Source organism: Chrysemys picta, chromosome 2 (genome assembly GCF_011386835.1).
Source record: "Chrysemys picta bellii isolate R12L10 chromosome 2, ASM1138683v2, whole genome shotgun sequence".
NCBI lineage: Eukaryota > Metazoa > Chordata > Testudines > Emydidae > Chrysemys > Chrysemys picta.
The window spans coordinates 269,730,922-269,749,767 of record NC_088792.1 but is presented as its reverse complement, the minus strand read 5'-3'; the positions used below and the strand labels follow the sequence as shown (position 1 = coordinate 269,749,767).

Here is an 18,846-nt window from a genome sequence, read left to right as displayed (position 1 = left end):
TAGGTGCTGAAGGGTCTAAATTAACTCTGTAATGAACTGTTTTCAGCATATTACTAAACCTAGGTGACTCTTCTCTTGTAAATTTAAGTCTGGCATGGTGTTTTTCTCAGCAATCTCTTGCTGCGTGATGTCTTGTCATGCACTCTGCTGGGGGTATGGCACCCACCACTCGACAGCCCTGGGATTTGCAGACTACCTGTAAGGTTAAGGCAAGTCTCAGCCAGACCGCCCTCCAGATATCGTGTAGTCTTGTAAAGCATTCAGGGTTTTTTTTGTTTATATCCTGTAGGATATAAGAGAGAAATATTCAAAGAGAACTTGGAAAACCATCTGTTAGAGGGCAGGAGAAGCCAACTTCCCACTTGGCAGAGCGAGAGTGGCAGTGCTGTTCCGTGGTGGGGTGATCTCTCGCGTAGAATGCACAGTGTGGGGAGAGAGGGATAGTTGCACACAGCTGGAGCCATGGCTGTTGCCAGGAAACAATTTCAGACATACGAGGCGTTGCATTGGGGGCGGTTGACCTCTGACACAGCCGTTTGAACTTGTTTATGTTTTGCTGTTAGCCTTTAAAATTCAAGTCCTTGGGTCTGCATGAACAAAGCAAAATCATGCTTGCTGATCTAATAATGCTCTGAGCATTCAGATCAGGGTCTCCTGCATGGCTGTGCAGCGACCCGGGCTTGTTGGACTGAGCAGTTGAGACTCCTGTGGAGGCTGCACAGTGGTCCCTGTGGGAGGAAGTGCCTCTTAGCACCCAGTTGATGTTGTGGCCTAATAGAAGCATCAACAGTCTCTGAAAGAATTTCCATCCTGTCCGTCACCCTTGCAACTACAGAGGTGCCTGGGGGAGATTTAAGCAGAGAGAAGCAGTGGGCAGGAGGGATCAGCTAGGCTCCTAAATGTGGGGCTCTCTAAAGAGTGGAGGGTGGGGCTCAGTGCAGCCAAGTGGATAGAGCACTGGAATGGGGCGCAGGAGACCTGGGTTCAATTGCTGGCCATGCCACTGTCCTGCTGGGTGATGTTGGGCAAGTCACTTCCTTTTCTGTGCCTCAGTTTTTCCATCTGTAAAATTGGGATTATGATACCGACCTCCACTATAAACCCCTTTGAGATCTACTGATGGAAAATAGTATATAAGAGCAAGATGGTATTGCTGTTAAAACAGATGAGAGATTGCAGATTCTGGTTGACCGACACATTTCATGAATGTGTGTCTATTTCGGAAAATTGTTTTGGTCCCCGGGAGCCAGCCCAAGCCCGAACGTCTCCACTGCGATTTTTAGCTCCACCGCACAAGCTCTCAGATTCAGTGCTGTGTGTGTAGGTGTACCCTGTGAGCACTGTTTCACCCAAAACCAAAGCTACAGACACTACAAAAGGTCAATCTGATTTTTAAGCTGCTCTGATTAAAAGTGAATATCCCTGTGTGCTGTGCTAAAATTTCTAGTCTAGGGAACATTTATAGTGTCTTAAAACAGTCTTTTTTGTAAAACCAAAGACTGAACCAAGTATCAAGTGTGTTGATATACAGACTGTGTTTTTTAGAGTACAAAAAAGCCCGCCAAGAGATAAAAAAGAAGTCGTCAGACACGCTGAAACTGCAGAAGAAAGCAAAGAAAGGTAACTTTCTCCATACTTTTATCATTGAGATACTTTTGTGAAGGATTCATTGGCAAAAATTGCCTAGCTATAGGATGTTCTGTGGAAACCATCATTCCATATAGTGTCACATCTAATGTGTACCTGTCATGGTGTTCTAGTAGAAAGCATAAACGCTACTGTCGGTTTTAAAATGCCTTAAGAGTGTGAAAAATCTCTATATACAAAATTGATCAGCAGAGAGAGTTTTTAAAATGGAATATTTTTGTGGGTTTTTTTTTTTTTTTTCATGTTAAGAAACTGATAATGTTGTATGACTTGTGCTGTGTTACACATGCAAAATTTCCTGGAAGCTTTGGAATAGTATAAAAAGCCATTATGCAAATGCTCTGTAGTAGTTATAGCAGGAAATTATGCTGTTCCCCCTTTTCCACCCCCATCTTTTACAACCTATAATCTCCTAAACTTCCCATTGTTTGTTACAAGATTCATAAAATGACAGCTGTAGGAAGCTGGTATAGGTCGCTGTCAGAGAGTGCACTTAGCAATAGTAAAAAGCCAGAAAATGAGGTAAAGAGAGGCAGTACAATAGTTTCGTCCTCCTCCTCCTCCCCAACAAAATTCCCAAGCTCTTTCTCTTATCCAGTGATATAATGTTTAGTAGCAGAATCTGTGGGTTTTCACAGTGGTTTGTTCCCCATTGGTGACTTGTCAGTGCTTTATTTTAAATTCTCACCTTCTTGAAGTCAGAGAGCTATGGTGGTAACACTGCAAAGTGAGGTTCCGAGCTCTGCTGAGTGATGCCCAAACCTCACCAGCCCGTAAGTTTCAGATTCTTACTACCGCCTCCGTACACTTGCAAAACTGGACTGGAAACCTTGCAGGACCAGGCTTTCCTTACTTCCTGGTCCTGTGCTCTCTGATATCAGCTGGGTCGGAAATACGCTTTGGACAGGTCCCCTGTTGGAACTTATGCTTCCCATGCTGGCTGAACCCTGGAAGTGTAGAGCCAAGCCAAGTGAGTGGTGGGATGTGGAGTTTCCTTAACTTTCTACATCTCAGAGATTCAGATGAATTCATGTTTTATCCAAGGCATCCCTAACTTCCCTTTCTGACCACTGAGTTAGCAGAGTTTATGAACAAGTATTCTAATGGATGATCATATGACTAAATTATTTCATAGTAAATAAATTGCTCTTGAAGCTTTTCTAGCTATTTAAAGGAAGAATGGAGGGGAAGGGGAAAAAAATAGCAAAAGACTGCAAAATAGGGGATTAGCACAGTGGGGCCAGCAGTCTTTGCCGGTATCAGGAGTTCTTCTGGGGAAGAATCCAATATCAAATCATAACCTCGGTTTAGGTTCTTAGCTTTGTTTACTCCTTGTTTGAAAAATTGGCTGATTTCAGTCTTAATTTTATCGAACTAGTGTATGCTATTCCCCTCCCAACCACCTGCAGTCCCCCTTTCTTCTTCATTGGATACCATGAGCAACCCTGCAGTGCATGGCATCCTTCAGATGGAGAGTTACAGAGAACGTGTCCAGAGTGGGACCATGGAACCATCTTTACATGAGTTTTGTCTCAGAGGTTATCCCCTAGCGGGTTATCCCTTGCTCTCTCCAAGGCCAGCCGGCACACTCAGTGGTGCAGAGATTCCCTGGAGAGAAGGAACACTTAATGCCTTCTCTGCTGGAGCATGGAGATATGTTCAGTGCTGTCCTATCTAGTTTCTTATACCGGGCTCATCACCATAGTATCTGAGAATCTTCCAGAAATGCATTAAGCAAGGTGACTAATGTGTGTGTTCTCTTATCCTGTCTCCATGTACAGGAGGGTGTGCAGTGGAGCGTGTTGCCTTTATTTTTATTTATTTTTTTTAAAGGAACCAGAGCTGGCTAAGAGAAGATCAGCTCAATGTGGTGTCTTTTTTATTTTATTTTGTGAAAGGATTAAAAGGGGAAAAGTAAAAGGCCATTTGCGTTAGTGTCTCCATCGTGACACAGATTCCATGGTGGTAATACTGTGAATAGGTACTGGTTTAAAAATCCAGTCACCCTTTCTAAATGTTGGCACCTTGGGATATCCTGTCAGACTCCTTACTGAATCGCCCATGCTGGTGTGCAATGCATTCTTGGGACACTTCAGCTCCCTGAGTCGTCTCTGTCTTGAAGAATCACTTGGATCCAAAGTTTCTTTAAGGTAGGAATTGAGGACAAAATTAATGGCAAAGGGAGCAGCAAGGGAGGTTGGAAATTAGAAGAGCAAAGGAAGCCAGCCAAATAGACAATCCAATACACAATGAAATCAGGGTCCACCTTGTTTCTTAGGAAACCTTTGTGCCTTCTCTCTCTCTCTACCTTGAGTATGGATACACAGCTACCTAGCTACAAACTAAAGCTTATGTAGATGTGAAAAAAATGAATTCCTGAATCTGTCAGCCCAGTGGATCACACACACAATGGAGAGGAGAGTAGCTACTTCCTCTAACATTTGAAAAAACAATGAAGTGTAGAAGAAAATAAGTGTCAGGTGCTTTCTCTTCTCCCTATCCCCTGCTTTCTGATCCCCAGACTTGAAGCATCAAGACATTGTCCTTAAAATAAAATCTGTGTCTAGCTAAAAGCAGGCATCATGAAGGCAAAACTGTTTTTATGCTTCCTTCTAAATATCTGCTTAATATGCCTCAGTCCTGACTGCATTATTCTTGCTATCAATCTGCAGTGTCTTATAAGCAGAAACTTCTAGTAGTGACAAACTGAAGTAGGGCTTGGTAATTGTCAAAGCTTCTACCAGGCACTACATTGACAACACTAAGCTAATTCCATTCTAGATAGAAGCAGGATTTGAACCACAATCTCTAGAGGGCCGGGGAATTAACAAGTAAGTGTATTAACTTTCAAATCCAAAAATCTTGACGACATGACACATGTAAGTTTCAAATGAGTATCCATGTACTCATACCAGTGTGTCTATCACCTGTTTCTTCCCCCCTCCCACTTCCTGTTAGTCATAAACTCATTTGTCTGTTACATCCTTCATTAAAATCGAGCCCTTTCCAAGCAGGAATTTATCCCTTTTGTTTTCTGTGATGTTCCTAGCACACTTTTGAGAACTATAAAACAACAAATAAGATAATCTTTCACCTTCCACTCCTCAAATATATTTTAATAAACCTTATGATCCAAGATGGGTCAATGGGGCAGTGCTGAGATCTGGATCTAGATTAAATTTAAGGTAAGATTTGTTCCAGAATTTTGCTAGCTTTGCATAGCAAGATTTCTGCCACAACTGAACTGGAAAGTAGACCCCTCTTGGCTTTGGATACAAACTATATGGGTAGCATTGGATCCAGAGATTTGAGTATAATCTTCCGCCTCAACACAATGCATCCTTCATCCCCGTCACTTAGAATTCAAAGAGGGTTAAATGTATTTTGGCCATCTTTTTTTGTTTTGTGTAGACTATATTCCAATCCCATGTGACTATGTGGAAACTCAACTTTGGACTTTCTTGAGATCAGTAATTAGAAATTATACCTATGGAATCAGTGGTGTTAATTGGGATAAATGTGTTTCCTTTTAAGATGAATGGGAAGCACTAGAACGCTAAACTAAATGAATGATTTTAGGATTGCTTTTTCCGAGTTTGCAAAAAGGTATTTGGCAAAATGGTAGGACTTTTATGGAAAGGGAAATGGAGATTTTACAACTTTCTTGGGAATCTTTTTGTTTTTGTACATTGCAGTCGTTTCTTGTGGCTGCTTTATGACAAACTTATTAAGACTATAGGAAAAGCATATGTTTTAATTGATCTACATTTTTCATTTATTTTTGTTTGTTTCCAATGGATGTAATTACATGTTCCATCTTTAAATTGCTCTCCTTTTTCACATTGATCTCTTTGGCACCAAAAAAATCAGTCCTTCCCACTTTTGTGTACTCCATGTGCATAGGAACTGAGTCAGTAAAGCATGTAAGCATGTGCTTAAAATGAGGTGTATACTTCAAGTGTTGTGATGAATTGGGACCAGGTCCCCAGCTGGCATAAATTGTCGTAGCTATTTTTGTAGGTGTAAACATTTCGGGGGGGGGGTTAGAGGGGGGTAGGCAGGGGTGAGTTAACTTTGTTAGGCACATTTTAACTAAAAATCATATTTAAAAAAAATAACTGAAATCATGAATAACCTCATAGGTTATAATTGAAAAAAATATAAAATCAAATTACATCTAGCTAGACTACTCAGATTTCACTATTGCTTAATTTGTGTTTGGTAGGTTTTGCTTTCAGGGTCTTTGTGGAGCATTGTATTAGTCCAAGGGCTGCAAACACTGCAAGGAAAAATGATTAAATCTGAAGCATTTTCAGATAGATAAATCTTTTTGGGGAGCGGAAGCAATTAATAGTCAAAAATCCTTCTCCCCCCTCCCAATAAATTTTATAAAACTTATACAAAACCTGCATTTTGGATCTAAACTACGCAATAAAGTCCCTTTAGAGCACTACTTGCACTTAATATATCTGAATGGGCACATTTCTCATCCCATCAGTAGCCAGTGTCTAAGTTCATGACATGTAGGGCTAATGGTAAAGCAAATCTAATGTATTTACTTTAGATACCGATTCTCGGTACTTTTGAGTTACTCAGCAGTTCTTGAGAACTTGCTCTTCAGAATTTGTGTGTGTGTGTGTATATATATATATGTGTGTGTGTGTGTATAATGAGATTTGCTTTTTATTAGGTAGCTTTAGAAGCTCTTTAAATTTTCTTTTTTTTGTTAGACAAGATAAAATACTCCCATTTTTAGGATTCCTTTTGTCAGCTGATTTTGACATTTTAATTTCTGAATTTTTATCACAGCTGTAGAATATTAAGGATGATTGTGTACCTGGCACCTTTTCTGAGGGAGAAAATAAATAGTTGCATGCCAATATTATAGTGATGGCAGCCATATAAATACTTAAGTAGATTAGCATTTTGTTTAAAATCTCTTAGCTCAATTTTGCAGTCCTTAGTACAGAAAGCTCTCGTCAACTCTCACTGGAGTTGCGTGCAGGTAAAGGACTTCTGATCAGGTCCAGTTTTAGAATGTGTCTACACTAAGATTTTCCCCCTTAAAGTAAGCACATGTGCTACCACAGTGCATGCAGCTCCAGCCATAGGCACCGACTTCCCCTTTGCCCAATGGGTGCTCGACCCCGCCCTGTCCCTTCCCCGCCCCTGCCCTGTTCTCACCCCGCCCCCATTCCACCCCTTCCCCCAAGTCCTGGCCCCTGCCCCATCTCTTCTTCGCCTCCTCCCCTGAGCATGCCGCATCCCCGCTCCTCCCCCTCCCTGCTGGAAAGTCCAGAGCGCCACCAAACAGCTGTTTGGCGGCAGCTGGGCAGGTAGCTCTGGGAGGTAGGTGGAGGAGCAGTGACATGGTGTGCTTGGGGGAGGAGGAGGAGGTGGGGGGAGTTTGGCTGCTGGTTGGTGCTAAGCACCCGCTAATTTTTCCCTGTGGGTGCTCCAGCCCCGGAGCACCCACAGAGTCGGCGCCTATGGCTCCAGCAGTGGGAATGTAGATAGAGCTGACTGCAGTACAACCAGGCTTGGAACAGTGGTTATTGCTAAACTGGAGGTAACAACTTTTAGAAACTTTAGGAGAAAATTGTAGTGTAAACAAGACACCTAGGAACATGTTATTTCTCACACCTCTATCATGTAAGCTCTGCAGGGGACAAAATGAAAATAAAGGTGTTAGGGAAATCATTGACCAGAAATCTTGTTTTGACACTCCTTCCTTTTATCATGTTTAAAATCCCAACTTGCAGAGGGATTGTTTCCCCTTCGCAGTAGCAGCCTTCTGGCATTATTTTTTACTGCATCAACCTTTAGCTTATAAAACTGCAGCAGAAAGTATCCTGGAGCATGCTGCAGCAATCAGTGCAGTATGTCAGCATTGCAAGGACTTGAACTACTGTTATATGTATCACTGTTGCTTTAAATAGAGGGACAGGGAAAGTTAGACAAAAGGACATTTACTTCATTCTTGTTTGTTAACTTAATGAATCTGAGAATTTCTTTAAGGATCAGCTACTGTGTTCTTGCTGTAAGTTAAACAAGGTTGATTTTAAAAATTACTAAGTGGGGTTAAAGTTAAACTCCCTTTAAAATATAACTGCTGGGCATGTAATGGAGGTTTGTTTATTGATGAGCTGTTGTAAATCAACGCTAGCAGTTTTTCCTTGATACCAGCACATGAAGAAGTGAAAGTAGTGTAATCTGAAGTGACCCACTCTCTTATCCTGGAGCTGATATTGATGTATAAACACTAGGAATGCTGGAATACCAGTTTGACTTCTTTTTTATTTTCCTTTTTGTATCAATTTTGCATCCTGCAATTTCTCATCATGTGCACCTTCCCGCCAGCTGAGGCTCTGGGTAAGTCTGTGCCGTGCTGTATCCCTGGTGGCTGGTTGGTTGTAGTCCTTTCTGTGGCCTCTTCATGGTTGTCTAGTCTCCACTAGCTGCCTAGACTTTAATTCCTAATTAAAATAATAAAATCAAAATACTACCTATTCTCAATGATCTTGAAATTCCATAACCATTCTTTTAATTTTCTTTTTCTTTGCATCTAGTTGGAACACTGTAAAAGGGAAAAAAAATCTCTTTTGTAGTAGCTAAATTGTAGGTTTATTTTAGAAAGGGATTAATATGCACTGGTTAAATCATGCCATGCTTGTGAGAGAAGTTACATTAAACACACAATCTGTCGTTAGGGTGATGCCCAAATAATTATTTTTTCTTATTGCCAGTGTAATTTTTAAAGTCTAGAGCGTAAAATCCTTCGTGTTGTGTTTTTTGTAAACCTGTTATCTGAATCCCTTTTAAACACATTGCATGCACTTTTATGATTGATTAATAATAAATTATATTGATCTTTCAAAGGGGTGGAAATTGGATTCTTCTTTTTTGCTGCTTGACTAAGTCTTAAATCTATTGAATCAGAGGGTTATCTTCAACCATGATATTGGAAATTGAAAATGGTTGTCTTGCTTAGAGTCTTTCAGTATTTTTCTCCTTTTTGAAATTGTACTTTGCATTTTTCCTGGGCTTATCTAAATCCATAAGTTTGCATTACTTAGAGCTGGCCCTATAGGGACAACTAAAAAATTTTGCAGCGTTAGGGACTGATCCAACGTCGTCTTGTAGTCACTAAAAAGACTCCCTTTGATTTCAGTGGGAGTTAGATTTGGAATTAGTTTCCGAAGTCAGCAGTAGCAATAAGCTGTGTATAACAAGGGGAACACAAGTGGAAGACGGTGTAAGAGGGGTATTCATGTCTTCCTGTATTTGGACAATTGTTTACTGAGGGTCAAGTCCAGAGAGGAAATCCTCTGTCCTGTCCACATCACATAAATCATACCATGCCTCCTAGGTCTCATCCTAAACAGTGGAAGTCAACATTGGTTCCAACTCAAAGAATTATGCTCAGTGGGGCTCCGATAGATGATGAGTTAGAGAGCTTTTCTGCCAACCAAGCAATTCTCAGTGATTCACCACCTATGTCTAGAGCTGCAGTCTCAATCCTCAACCACAGCCTGAGTACCTCTGAGGTTGCTAGGCCATATGTCTGCATGCACGCAGGTAGATCAGTATGCCAGGCTGCACCTGTGTCCTTTCTAGATGTGGCTGAAGTTGGTCTATCATCTGAGCCGTCATCCCTTGGGCAGACTGGTCCGACTTCCTCCACCAATCCTAGACTCCTTACAATGGTGGATGGTTCAGGGCAATGTGTTCCAGGGCTTTCCTTTCACTCACTCCCCACCGACCAGGACGATTGTCATCGATGCTTTCTTAATAGGTTGGGGAACGCGAGGAGGGGAAGCTGAAAGTTCAAGGCCTATAGTCAGAACAGGAAGCTTCTCTGCATATCTATTTCCTGGAGCTTTGTGCCATCTACAGTTACTATCAGGCCCTTCGAGATCACATCAGGGACTTGGCATTGCACATTCTTACCAACGATGCCACCACAGTGTATGACATGAACAGACAGGAGGAAGCAAACTCCAGCGTGGCGTGTCAGGAGGTGATCAGGCTCTGACAGTTTTGCACTGGGAAAAACATTACCCCCCGTGGGCGATGGCTTACTGGGATCTAGAATCACCTGGTGGATCGCTCCAGCAGGAATTTCTCCTTTAATCATAAATGGTCTCTGAACCCCAGTGCCCTGCAGTCTACTTTTGCACTTCGGAGCATCCCAACAATCTGCCTGTTCACCGGCTGTTTTGCTCTTGGGGGGGTAGTCCAGGCTCCTTGACCAATGCTTTTCGCCTGAGCTGCAAATCAGCACTCCTGTATGCCTTTCCTCCAATTCCAGTCATCCTGTAGGTCATTCTCAAGCTGAAATTGGACTGTGTCAAGCTCATTCTCATTGCTCCAGGGTAGCCAAGACCGTGTTGGTCTTGTTCTTCATTCTGACCTCCTTATTCAGCACCATGGTCAGGTTTTGCATCCCACACTCAACTTCCTGCATGTCTCAACATGGATGTTGCATGGTTACATGAAGAGGAGGAGGAACAATGTTCGGTGGCTGTCCAGCAAGTCTTACTCAATAGTAGGAAGCCCTCCACTGAGCCACCTCTTTGGTCAAGTGGAAGTGGTTCTTGATATGGTCGCTAGCCCAGGGAGTTAATCCAAAGCTGGCTTGTATCTAAGATATCTTGGAGTACCTGTTACACCTTCAGTCTTCTGGTCTTGTGCTTAGTTCGTTGAGAGTGCACATGGGAGCGATTTTGGCATTTCATCTGCCCATCGATGGAAGATTGGTGTTTTCAAACCCCATGTCAGCGAGGTTGTTGAAAGGAGTCACTCATCTCCACCTGCCACTTAGAGCCGATTCCTTTTTGAGACCTTAATACTATCTCAGCAGCTCTTGTGGGGCCTCCATTCGAGCCTCTGGCCACTTCTTCTTTTCTCCCGTCTGTGTCAAAAACTGCTTTCTTTATGGCATTAACATCTGCAAGGAGGTTGGGTGAGTTGTAGGTTCTGATGGTGGAGACCCCTTATGCGCAGTTTTCTAAAGACAAAATAACCCTGTGGCCGCACCCTAAGTTTTTATCCAAAGTGATTACCCAGTTTCACTTGAATCAAGCGATATATTTACCAGTATTCTTTCCTAAGCCGCATTCAACACCAGAGGAACAATGTCTTCACACATTGGATGTCAAGAAATTTTTAGCTTTTTATCTAGAGAGGACCAAACCTTTGCATTCCCCATCTCGTTTGTCTGTTTCATATGCAGACTGAATGAAGGGTCAAGCGGTCTCTTCACAGATGATCTCCAGGTGAATAACTTTCTGTATCATGACAGTCTACAAAGTAGCCCAGATTACGCCTTCTCAAAGGGTGCTGCAAGCTCATTCCACAAGCACCCACGCAACATTGAATGCCTTTCTAAGTGACATTCCTATATTGGACATTTGCAGGGCTGCCACTTGGTCCTCTGTGCATACTTCTATATGCCACTATGCCATCCTGCTGCATCCAGATCAGATGTAAACTATGGGAAGGCAATCCTGCAGTCCTCTGATCACCCTTATATGGCCAGAGGAGGGGGGAGGGCTGCAGGACATGAGCACTGCTCCTACGGACAAAGTTCTCCAGCTAGACAAAGTTCTCCAGCTGCGGGGCATCGCCTCTCAAAAAACAACGGTTATAGATAGGTAACCGTTTTTCTTGATGTTTGCAGGAATGGGGTTGGGTTTCTAATTACTGGGCTTCGAAGGATTCTGTTCTATCAGGTACCTCAGGCATTCCTTAGAGATTTTGGAGAAGGTTATTTGCAGGCCAATATAACACATTTGCTTTTTTCCTCTTTTGAAGATAGTCGGATTAATCCAACAGAAACCATTTTTAAACAGGCTATTCTGACAAGTTGCAGATACTATTGTATAGTTTCTTCCCACCAGTCTGAAAACAGTTGCGTGGTTCTTTTGTTCGTGGACTACACCATAGTTGTTTGTTTGTTGATTCACTTTGCAGTATTTACAGTAGTTAATTATATTGGAAGGTCAAAGTGCACACAGTTGCCATAGGAGAAGACTAGGGGGTGAGTGGCTACAGCAATTGTTTTTTGATGTTATTGTTTATGTGCTCAGCTTGTAAATGTGTAGTGTAAATTGTCATTTTGTGTAGAGTCCATATTAATAATTCAATGCAGACACCTGGAAGGAGTGGGGAAGCAATCTGTGAGCCCAAAAAGTGTGCAATGAAAGAAAAGTAGTTTTAATTGGACCAACATATATGGTGGTATCTATCTTGTCTACACTAACAATACCTTTAGTGTCCAAACCTAAATAGTGGGTGCACTTTATACTCCTGGGGGAATTCTGCTCCACTGCACATGCTCAGAATTCATGTCCCTCTTGTAGATTTCTTTGCATCCCCACAGAAAATGATGGGGAAGCAAAGGGATGTCGTGTGAGGGAAGGGACTGGGTATGCCCATGGGTGTCGTTTGGGGGGGACTTTGCCTCCCCCCAAGCTGAGGCGAGGTGGGGGGGCACGCAGGGTCATGTACCACTGCCCCACCTGTTTCTGCAAGCACAAAGCTGCCTGGCTGAAGGAGGCTGGTGCTCTGCTCTCTGACTCTGAAGCACACTGCCTCCTGGGTCCTAGTGCCTGGTTTGTGTACCACAGTGAGTGCCTGTGGTGTGGCAGGGTAAGGTGGGTGAGGGAGGGAAATGAGAGAAGGGGGATGGGGTGGTGGGAAGAGACAGTGGGGAAGGAACAGGGGTGGGATAGGGCAAGGGAATATGGGAGTTTAGGTGAGGGGGATGGGGCAGAGGACAGTGGAGACAGGAAGGGGGAAGAGAAGAGGATAGAGGAATCGGGGGAGGGGGGAGCAGGTGCCTGGCATGCGGTGTCCCTTCAGCAGCTGGGGCTCTTCTGTTAAGCAGGCCCATCAAACCCCCACCCCGAAGAGCCCACTCCCTTGCACCTGGACACTCCTTCAAGCCCCCTGCACCCAGACCCCCATCCCACTGAGCCCCAGCCAGCTGCACCCAGACCGCCACCTCATCAAACCCCACTCCCGCAGCACCCAGATCCCCCCACCGAGTCCCCCGCAACCAGAGCATCCCTGCTGAGCCCCAACCGCCTTCACCTGGCCCCCACTGCAGAGTCCCATTGTCCCTGCGCCCGGAACCCTGCAGTGAGCCTCTGTGCATCCAGATGCCCCCACTGAGCCACCCACACCCAGGTTGCCCCACACAGAATCCTCTAACCCCACACCTGATCCCCCACACTTAGCCCCTCTATGCTTAGATCCTGCTGGGCTGAGCCTGCCCATACCTGGCTCACCTGGTGCAAAGGGGCAGGGCCCTGGGATGTTCCTAGGGCAGGCCCCGCACTTGCACTGTCAGGGTTGGGTGCAGCCTCACTGCCAAGTCTGTCCCGAGGGGGTTTGGAGCTGCAGAGTGATCTCCCGTCTCCATGCACCCAGTGCCCTGTGATCCCCACTGCTATGCTGGAGCCTCCACATTTATTTATTGACCGATAAAATTTGCAGAATGTTGCAGAATTTTAAAATATTGTGCACAGAATTTTTAATTTTTTGGTGCAGAATTCCCTCAGTTCTGCAATTGAAGCTACCTTTTATTTTAGTTGTACCACAAACCTCAGTCATGAAAACAAGTTGGAAATTAGAATTATTAGTTTTTAGCATGTTCCTTTCATTAAACTTTTGTTTTAATAGATGATTATTTAGGATTCAGGCTCACGAGCACATCCAGCTGCAGCTCTCGCAGACTACTGTGAAACCTGTGGTTTTAATGCATGTTGGCCCTTGAAAGCTCTTGCATGCCATGCTACTGATCATGCATGACTGAAGCAGCTGCTCTGAAAGTAGCATATTAAGACTGTCCTGTGGGTAACTATGGATTCTTGTTAATATCGATGAGAAACAACCCAGCAGCTGTGGTGAGCTCTCTGTACAGTTCATTAGACGTGTACCTGCCTGTGTCGACCTCTTAGTCCCACAACTGCCTGGAGCTTCTGCTTTTGCTACCAGCAGAGTGGAGTCAGGCCACAACCATTCACCCAGTACCTCTGCTCCCTGTTAGCAAAAATAAAGATTGAGAGAAAAGCGAATGGACAATAAGAAGCCTTTTGCCTTAAGAAATCTTTCCTCGGGGTAATCGAGCAAGTGATTGGTCCCTTTCTGAGCGTGCACCTTAGTGTTCTGGAGAACTACCATGTTGATGATCTTCACTCTCATTGTTGATTGGGAGAACTCCAAATCAGACCTTTCTGTCTGTCTCTTAATTTCTATTCTGTCAGGTCATGCAATCCAATACCTAGCTGGGGCAGGAGTGTCCCCCATAATACGTTTTTCACTGCCATGTATAATCTGGTATTAAATGATGAAGCTTCTCTGGAAATTTTTTCTATAATTTAATAATTTTATTCTATGAATAGTTAGCCTAAGGCCTTGTCTATGATAAAGAGATTAATCCATTGTTAATGTCCTCTGTTGATTGTGGTGCACCATGTGTCCATGAGGAAAAATACTTTCAATGGTCATGGAGGCAATAATCTGTTGAGGTTTCCCTGGTAATTTAGAGGGGAAAGCCTCAGTCGATTGAAGTTAATTCAGTGCCAGTGCAGATGCATGTGCACAGTTGGCCACCTCTCATCTCTGACAGCAGCCGGAGCTGACAGCTCCTTCACATGAGTAACACAGTGGAGTCCGGTTATTGAAGGCAATAGATGGGACGTGCCTGGTGATCTGCAGTCTAATATTATAACCTCCGAGTTTTTCAAAATATGTACCGCAGTGTATCAGGAGTGCAGCCTAGAGGTAACACTGTGTGCCATTTCGCCTGGGGTTCAGACCCGATTCCCGCACTGGTAAGGCCTGGGAGTGCTGCAGTTGGCAACTGCCACTGCTTTTTCGAGTAGTGGCCCTATGGGTGCTCCACTTCAGATGCACATGTGCCTCTCAAGCTCTTGATCAGAGATTTTCTGTTAGCAGTGTTCGTTTACCCCTCGTGTGCTCTATACAACTTCATTCCACTCTCTGAGCATACATAGGGCTACGTGGGTGAACTGACCTCAGTTCCTTCTCTACCGCTTTGACCTGAGACGGGGCTTTAGCGTGTCTGCCTCAGGTGTGCCTCAGTGTTTTCTGTAGTTGTTGTTTAGTTAGTTTAGTGTTTCTAGTTAGTGTTAGTTGCTGTCAATATAGAATTAGTTAGATTATTGTGAGGGGTTTCAGTTTTTCCTCTTCCCCCTTTCCTTTTTTTCCCTCCCCTACTTTTTCTGGGGAGGTTATTTGGCCTGGCTGGGCATACCTTGCACACCAGATTTCAAATGTTGCCTCTCTTGTGGGGAGGCTATCCTGATCAGTGACAGCCACTCTGTATATCTGTTGAATGGGAGAGTCCCATAGCTCCCAGAAGAGTAACTCTGCCCGACTAAAATCTAGAGCTCAGAAGAATCGGGAGACCAAACTGAAATTGCTGATGGAAGCGCTCTCTTCGACCCGCTTCCGAATCAGATCAGGAGACACCCCCTCTTCCCAAATATATCTGTCTCCAGAAAGATCCCGTGCCCCTTTAACTTCAGCTAAGATCTCGCCTAAGAAGGGGAAGATTTTGGAGGACTCAGGGAAGGCCTTGAAGAAGAGGAGCTCAGCCTCCCACCACAAGGAGCCAGCTCCCAAGAAGTGCAACTCTCCTGGTAGGTCTGTGGTGTTGTATACCTCGACCTTTTGACTCAGAAGAATCTTTTGTCTCCATGGTACCTCCAGTACCAGCAGAGCAGGGAGATCTTAGAGCACTTTAGAGAAACATGGCACTGGCAGGGCCCCAGTACCATGCACCTCCAGATCGGCACTATATATTTTACTTACTAATGGGGCCTTCCCACTCCACTCTCTTGGTACCAACAAAATCAAAGCACACACCTTCGGTGCCGGCACCTAGATGTTCCAAACCAACAGTACCACCAAAGTCAACTGCTGTGTAAGTATGACCCACTTGGTACTGCAGAAATTCCATTGCGCCAGGAACTTGTCAGTGTTAGATGAGCCAGAATCCCCACTGCTCCTGGGTACTGAATGACTTGGTACTCAGTAGGTGCTTCTCCCAGGATTATAAATGGGAGTTGGACTCTCAAACCCTGCATGGGATATTTCAGAGTTTGTGACTTCCACAAGTGAATCTATTCACCACACTCAGCAACAGAAAGTGCCCCTTACTTTCCTCAAGAGGAGGCCCCAGATCACCTCTCTTTGGGAGACACCTTTCTCCTTCCTTGGACAGTGGGCCTGTTCTATGCATTCCCTCCAACACCACTAATTGTAAGAGTGATTAACAAAATCAGGCAGGACAAGGCCAGGGTTATCCTCGTAGTACTGACCTGGCCAAGGCAAGCTTGATATCCTAACCTGCTTCACCTGTGTGTCCAACTGGCGCTCAAGCTTTTGACCATTCCTCATCTCTCCCAGGGTGTGAGTCATGTGCTTCATCCCAACCTAGCGGTTCTCTGTCTCCAAGCATTGCTCCTGGGTGGTTCACGGGATTAGAATCCACCTCCTCGACAGGTATGTGGTATGTGCCCTGGGTCCATGCTAGCACTGTATTGCTTCAGTCGAGGCAGATGCATTGCCCACTGGGAAAACATCAGAGTTTTTCACGCTGTGCAATAATGCACAATTTTCTCTCTGGATTACACACTCTGCCTGCACATGGATCAGTCTCAATTTGTACGTTTTTATTATGTTAGAAAATATGAATAACTCACTGTATTTTCTACATGATGATTAGTTTATTTGTGATTTGTGCCAAGCTGTATCTGGATGGAAATTCAAACTCAATTAAAAATGCATGTCATGGGGTGAAAGGGATGGCACCTTTGACTGATTTTTTTCCTTTCAGTTAATTGGGCAGCAGACAGGCACATGTGACCAACTGGCTGTTGCTGATCAAAAAGGAAAGTACCTGGGTTTTATAAGGCAGGGAGGAGTGGACATGTAAAGAGGGAGGTGGAGAGCTTCCTGGGAGAGAGGCAGGAGCAGCAGGACAGAGCAGTTGGAGATCGAGAGGAGCAGCTGGGGAGCTATTTGAGCTGGGGCTGAGCTCCTGATAGGATTCCTTTGGGAAGCAGTTGGGGAAGTCTTCTTGAGGTTCAGCCTGAGAACCCAGAGAGCAGAGGCCTCAGGAAAGGGGCCTGGATAACCCAGAGGACTCCAAAGGGAATTGAGAGAAAGTAGGCGCTGGAGAGCACTGAGAAACTGTAAAAACAACAAGGAGTCCTTGTGGCACCTTAGAGACTAACACATTTATTTGCGCATAAGCTTTTGTGGGTTAGAACCCACTTCATCAGATACATGGAGTGGAAAATACGGTAAGCAGGAATAAATATACAGCCCATGAAAAGATTGCCATTACCTTACCAAGTGAGGGGGGGGGGGGTCAGTGCTAACGAGGCCAGTTCAGTTAGGGTGGATGTGGCCCATTCTCAGCAGTTGACAAGAAAGTTGAGAAACTGTGTTAGCTGGGGAAATTGAAGCCAGACCTTAGACAGGAAATAGACAGGCCTTAGACACGAGGAGTGTACCCAGTGGAGGACCTAAGAAAGAGACTTTATTTGAAGCTGCGAAATACAAAGACCTTCATTAAGGAGGGGCTGTATGTACCCAGTAGGGTACCGGGACAAAAGGGATTGTGTTTGAGCATATTGTATGTTAATAAGCTGCTCCCCAAGAAGGGGTGTTGGCATGTAACACAGGCCTCAGTGGACTTATTGTGGGGCTCCAGGGCGAAGGGAAACTGAGTGCTGCAGAACCGCTGTGCTCATTTACAGCTGTTCTGCAGCACTCAGTTTCCCTTCGCCCTGGAGCCCCACAATAAAAACAGCATTTTAAATTTTTTTTATGAGTTAAATAAAATTACCTTAAATGTTCTGGATATATAAGGAAAAAAGTCAGTTTATCAAAAACAGGTTTTGCATTTAAACCTAATTTATTAAACGGAGGAAATACTATCTGTAGTTAGTGAATTGAACTGATTGTTTCTTGTCACCATGTCCTTCAGGATTTTAGAACTAATAGATCTCATCCTCCAACACAGTTGTTCTCAACCTTTCTAGACTATTGTACCCCTTTCAAGAGTCTGATTTGTCTTGCGTACCCCAAGTTTCGCCTCACTTAAAAACTACTTGCTTACAAAATCAGACATAAGTACAAAAGTGTCACAGCACTCTGTTACAGCACACAAGCTTACTTTCTTGTTTTTGCCATATAATTATAAAATAAATTGATTGGAGTATAAATATTGAACTCGTATTTCAGTGCAGTACTTGAGCCTGTTTTTCACTTGTCTAAACCCAAGCCCCAGGCGGCGGAAGCATCTAACTGAGCTTTATGGGGCCCGGGGCAGTTGCCCTGCTTGCCTCCCCCTAATGCCAGCCCTGCACTTGTGATTCCCCAACCCCCAGGCTGAGGAACACTGATCTAGATGAATTGAAGTACCCACTGGAAGACCTCTGCATACCTCCAAGAGTACTACTTCCCCTGGTTAAGAACCACTGCTCTAACACCTACTTTTTATTCAGAGATTGGAAGACAAAAACAAGCTTCCCTGCTTTTTCAACTCCCATTGGTTTCTGAACTTTGAAGCAACTAGTCACTGAACTGAACTAGCTGAATCACTTGAAATGAAGAAAATATTCTCTCTGCACCTGAAGCAGCAGCCACTGCTGTCAAACCTGATTTAGCACTTCAGAAAATTCTAGTTCCAGCTGCTTATCCACTGACTTCTACTAGTTCAGTGGCTTGACTTTCTTTAAAACTTTAGCAGCAGACATGTATTGCTTAATTTTTTAAAATGTAATTTATTTTAATAGTGTATAATAAGTTTAAGCCTTAACATACATCGTCATGATTTCATGGAGCTGGCATGAGCCTGATGATCAGCTGGCTAGTGCAACAGGACAAAGGCCTAGTTTTGGCTAAAAAGTTGGGACATCCAGGGTAGGGCTTAAAAAGGGGATTGTCCTGGCCAAAACAGGACATATGGTCGCTCCAAGCTGTGGTAAGGGCCGCCCAGAGAGCCCAAGCCACTGTGGGGAGCCTCGGCCCCTCCACCTACCCTGGGTGTGGGGCCCAAGAGCAGCCTTGTCTCTGTCCCTCAGAGCACGCTGTCTAGGGCAGGTGCCAGGGCTCTCTACAAATACGGGAACAACATTGAGAATCCAGAAAACC

General features: G+C 44.3%; 1 protein-coding gene across 17 annotated transcripts in view; it reads left to right on the top strand.

Moving 5' to 3' along the window:
* Positions 1-18,846, top strand: part of MTSS1 (MTSS I-BAR domain containing 1) — a 175,281-nt gene that overhangs the window by 133,145 nt on the left and 23,290 nt on the right. For 8 of the 17 annotated variants that reach the window (XM_005288793.5, XM_042861002.2, XM_065586114.1 and 5 more), the window contains exon 6: positions 1,546-1,620. The exons of 2 other annotated variants lie outside the window; for them this stretch is intronic. In XM_005288793.5, coding sequence (XP_005288850.2) covers positions 1,546-1,620 — 75 coding nt within the window. Of the gene's footprint in view, positions 1-1,545; positions 1,621-8,007; positions 8,020-18,846 lie in introns of all 17 variants that reach the window. 7 more of the 17 variants (XM_065586113.1, XM_005288800.5, XM_005288794.5 and 4 more) reach the window with 1 other exon arrangement.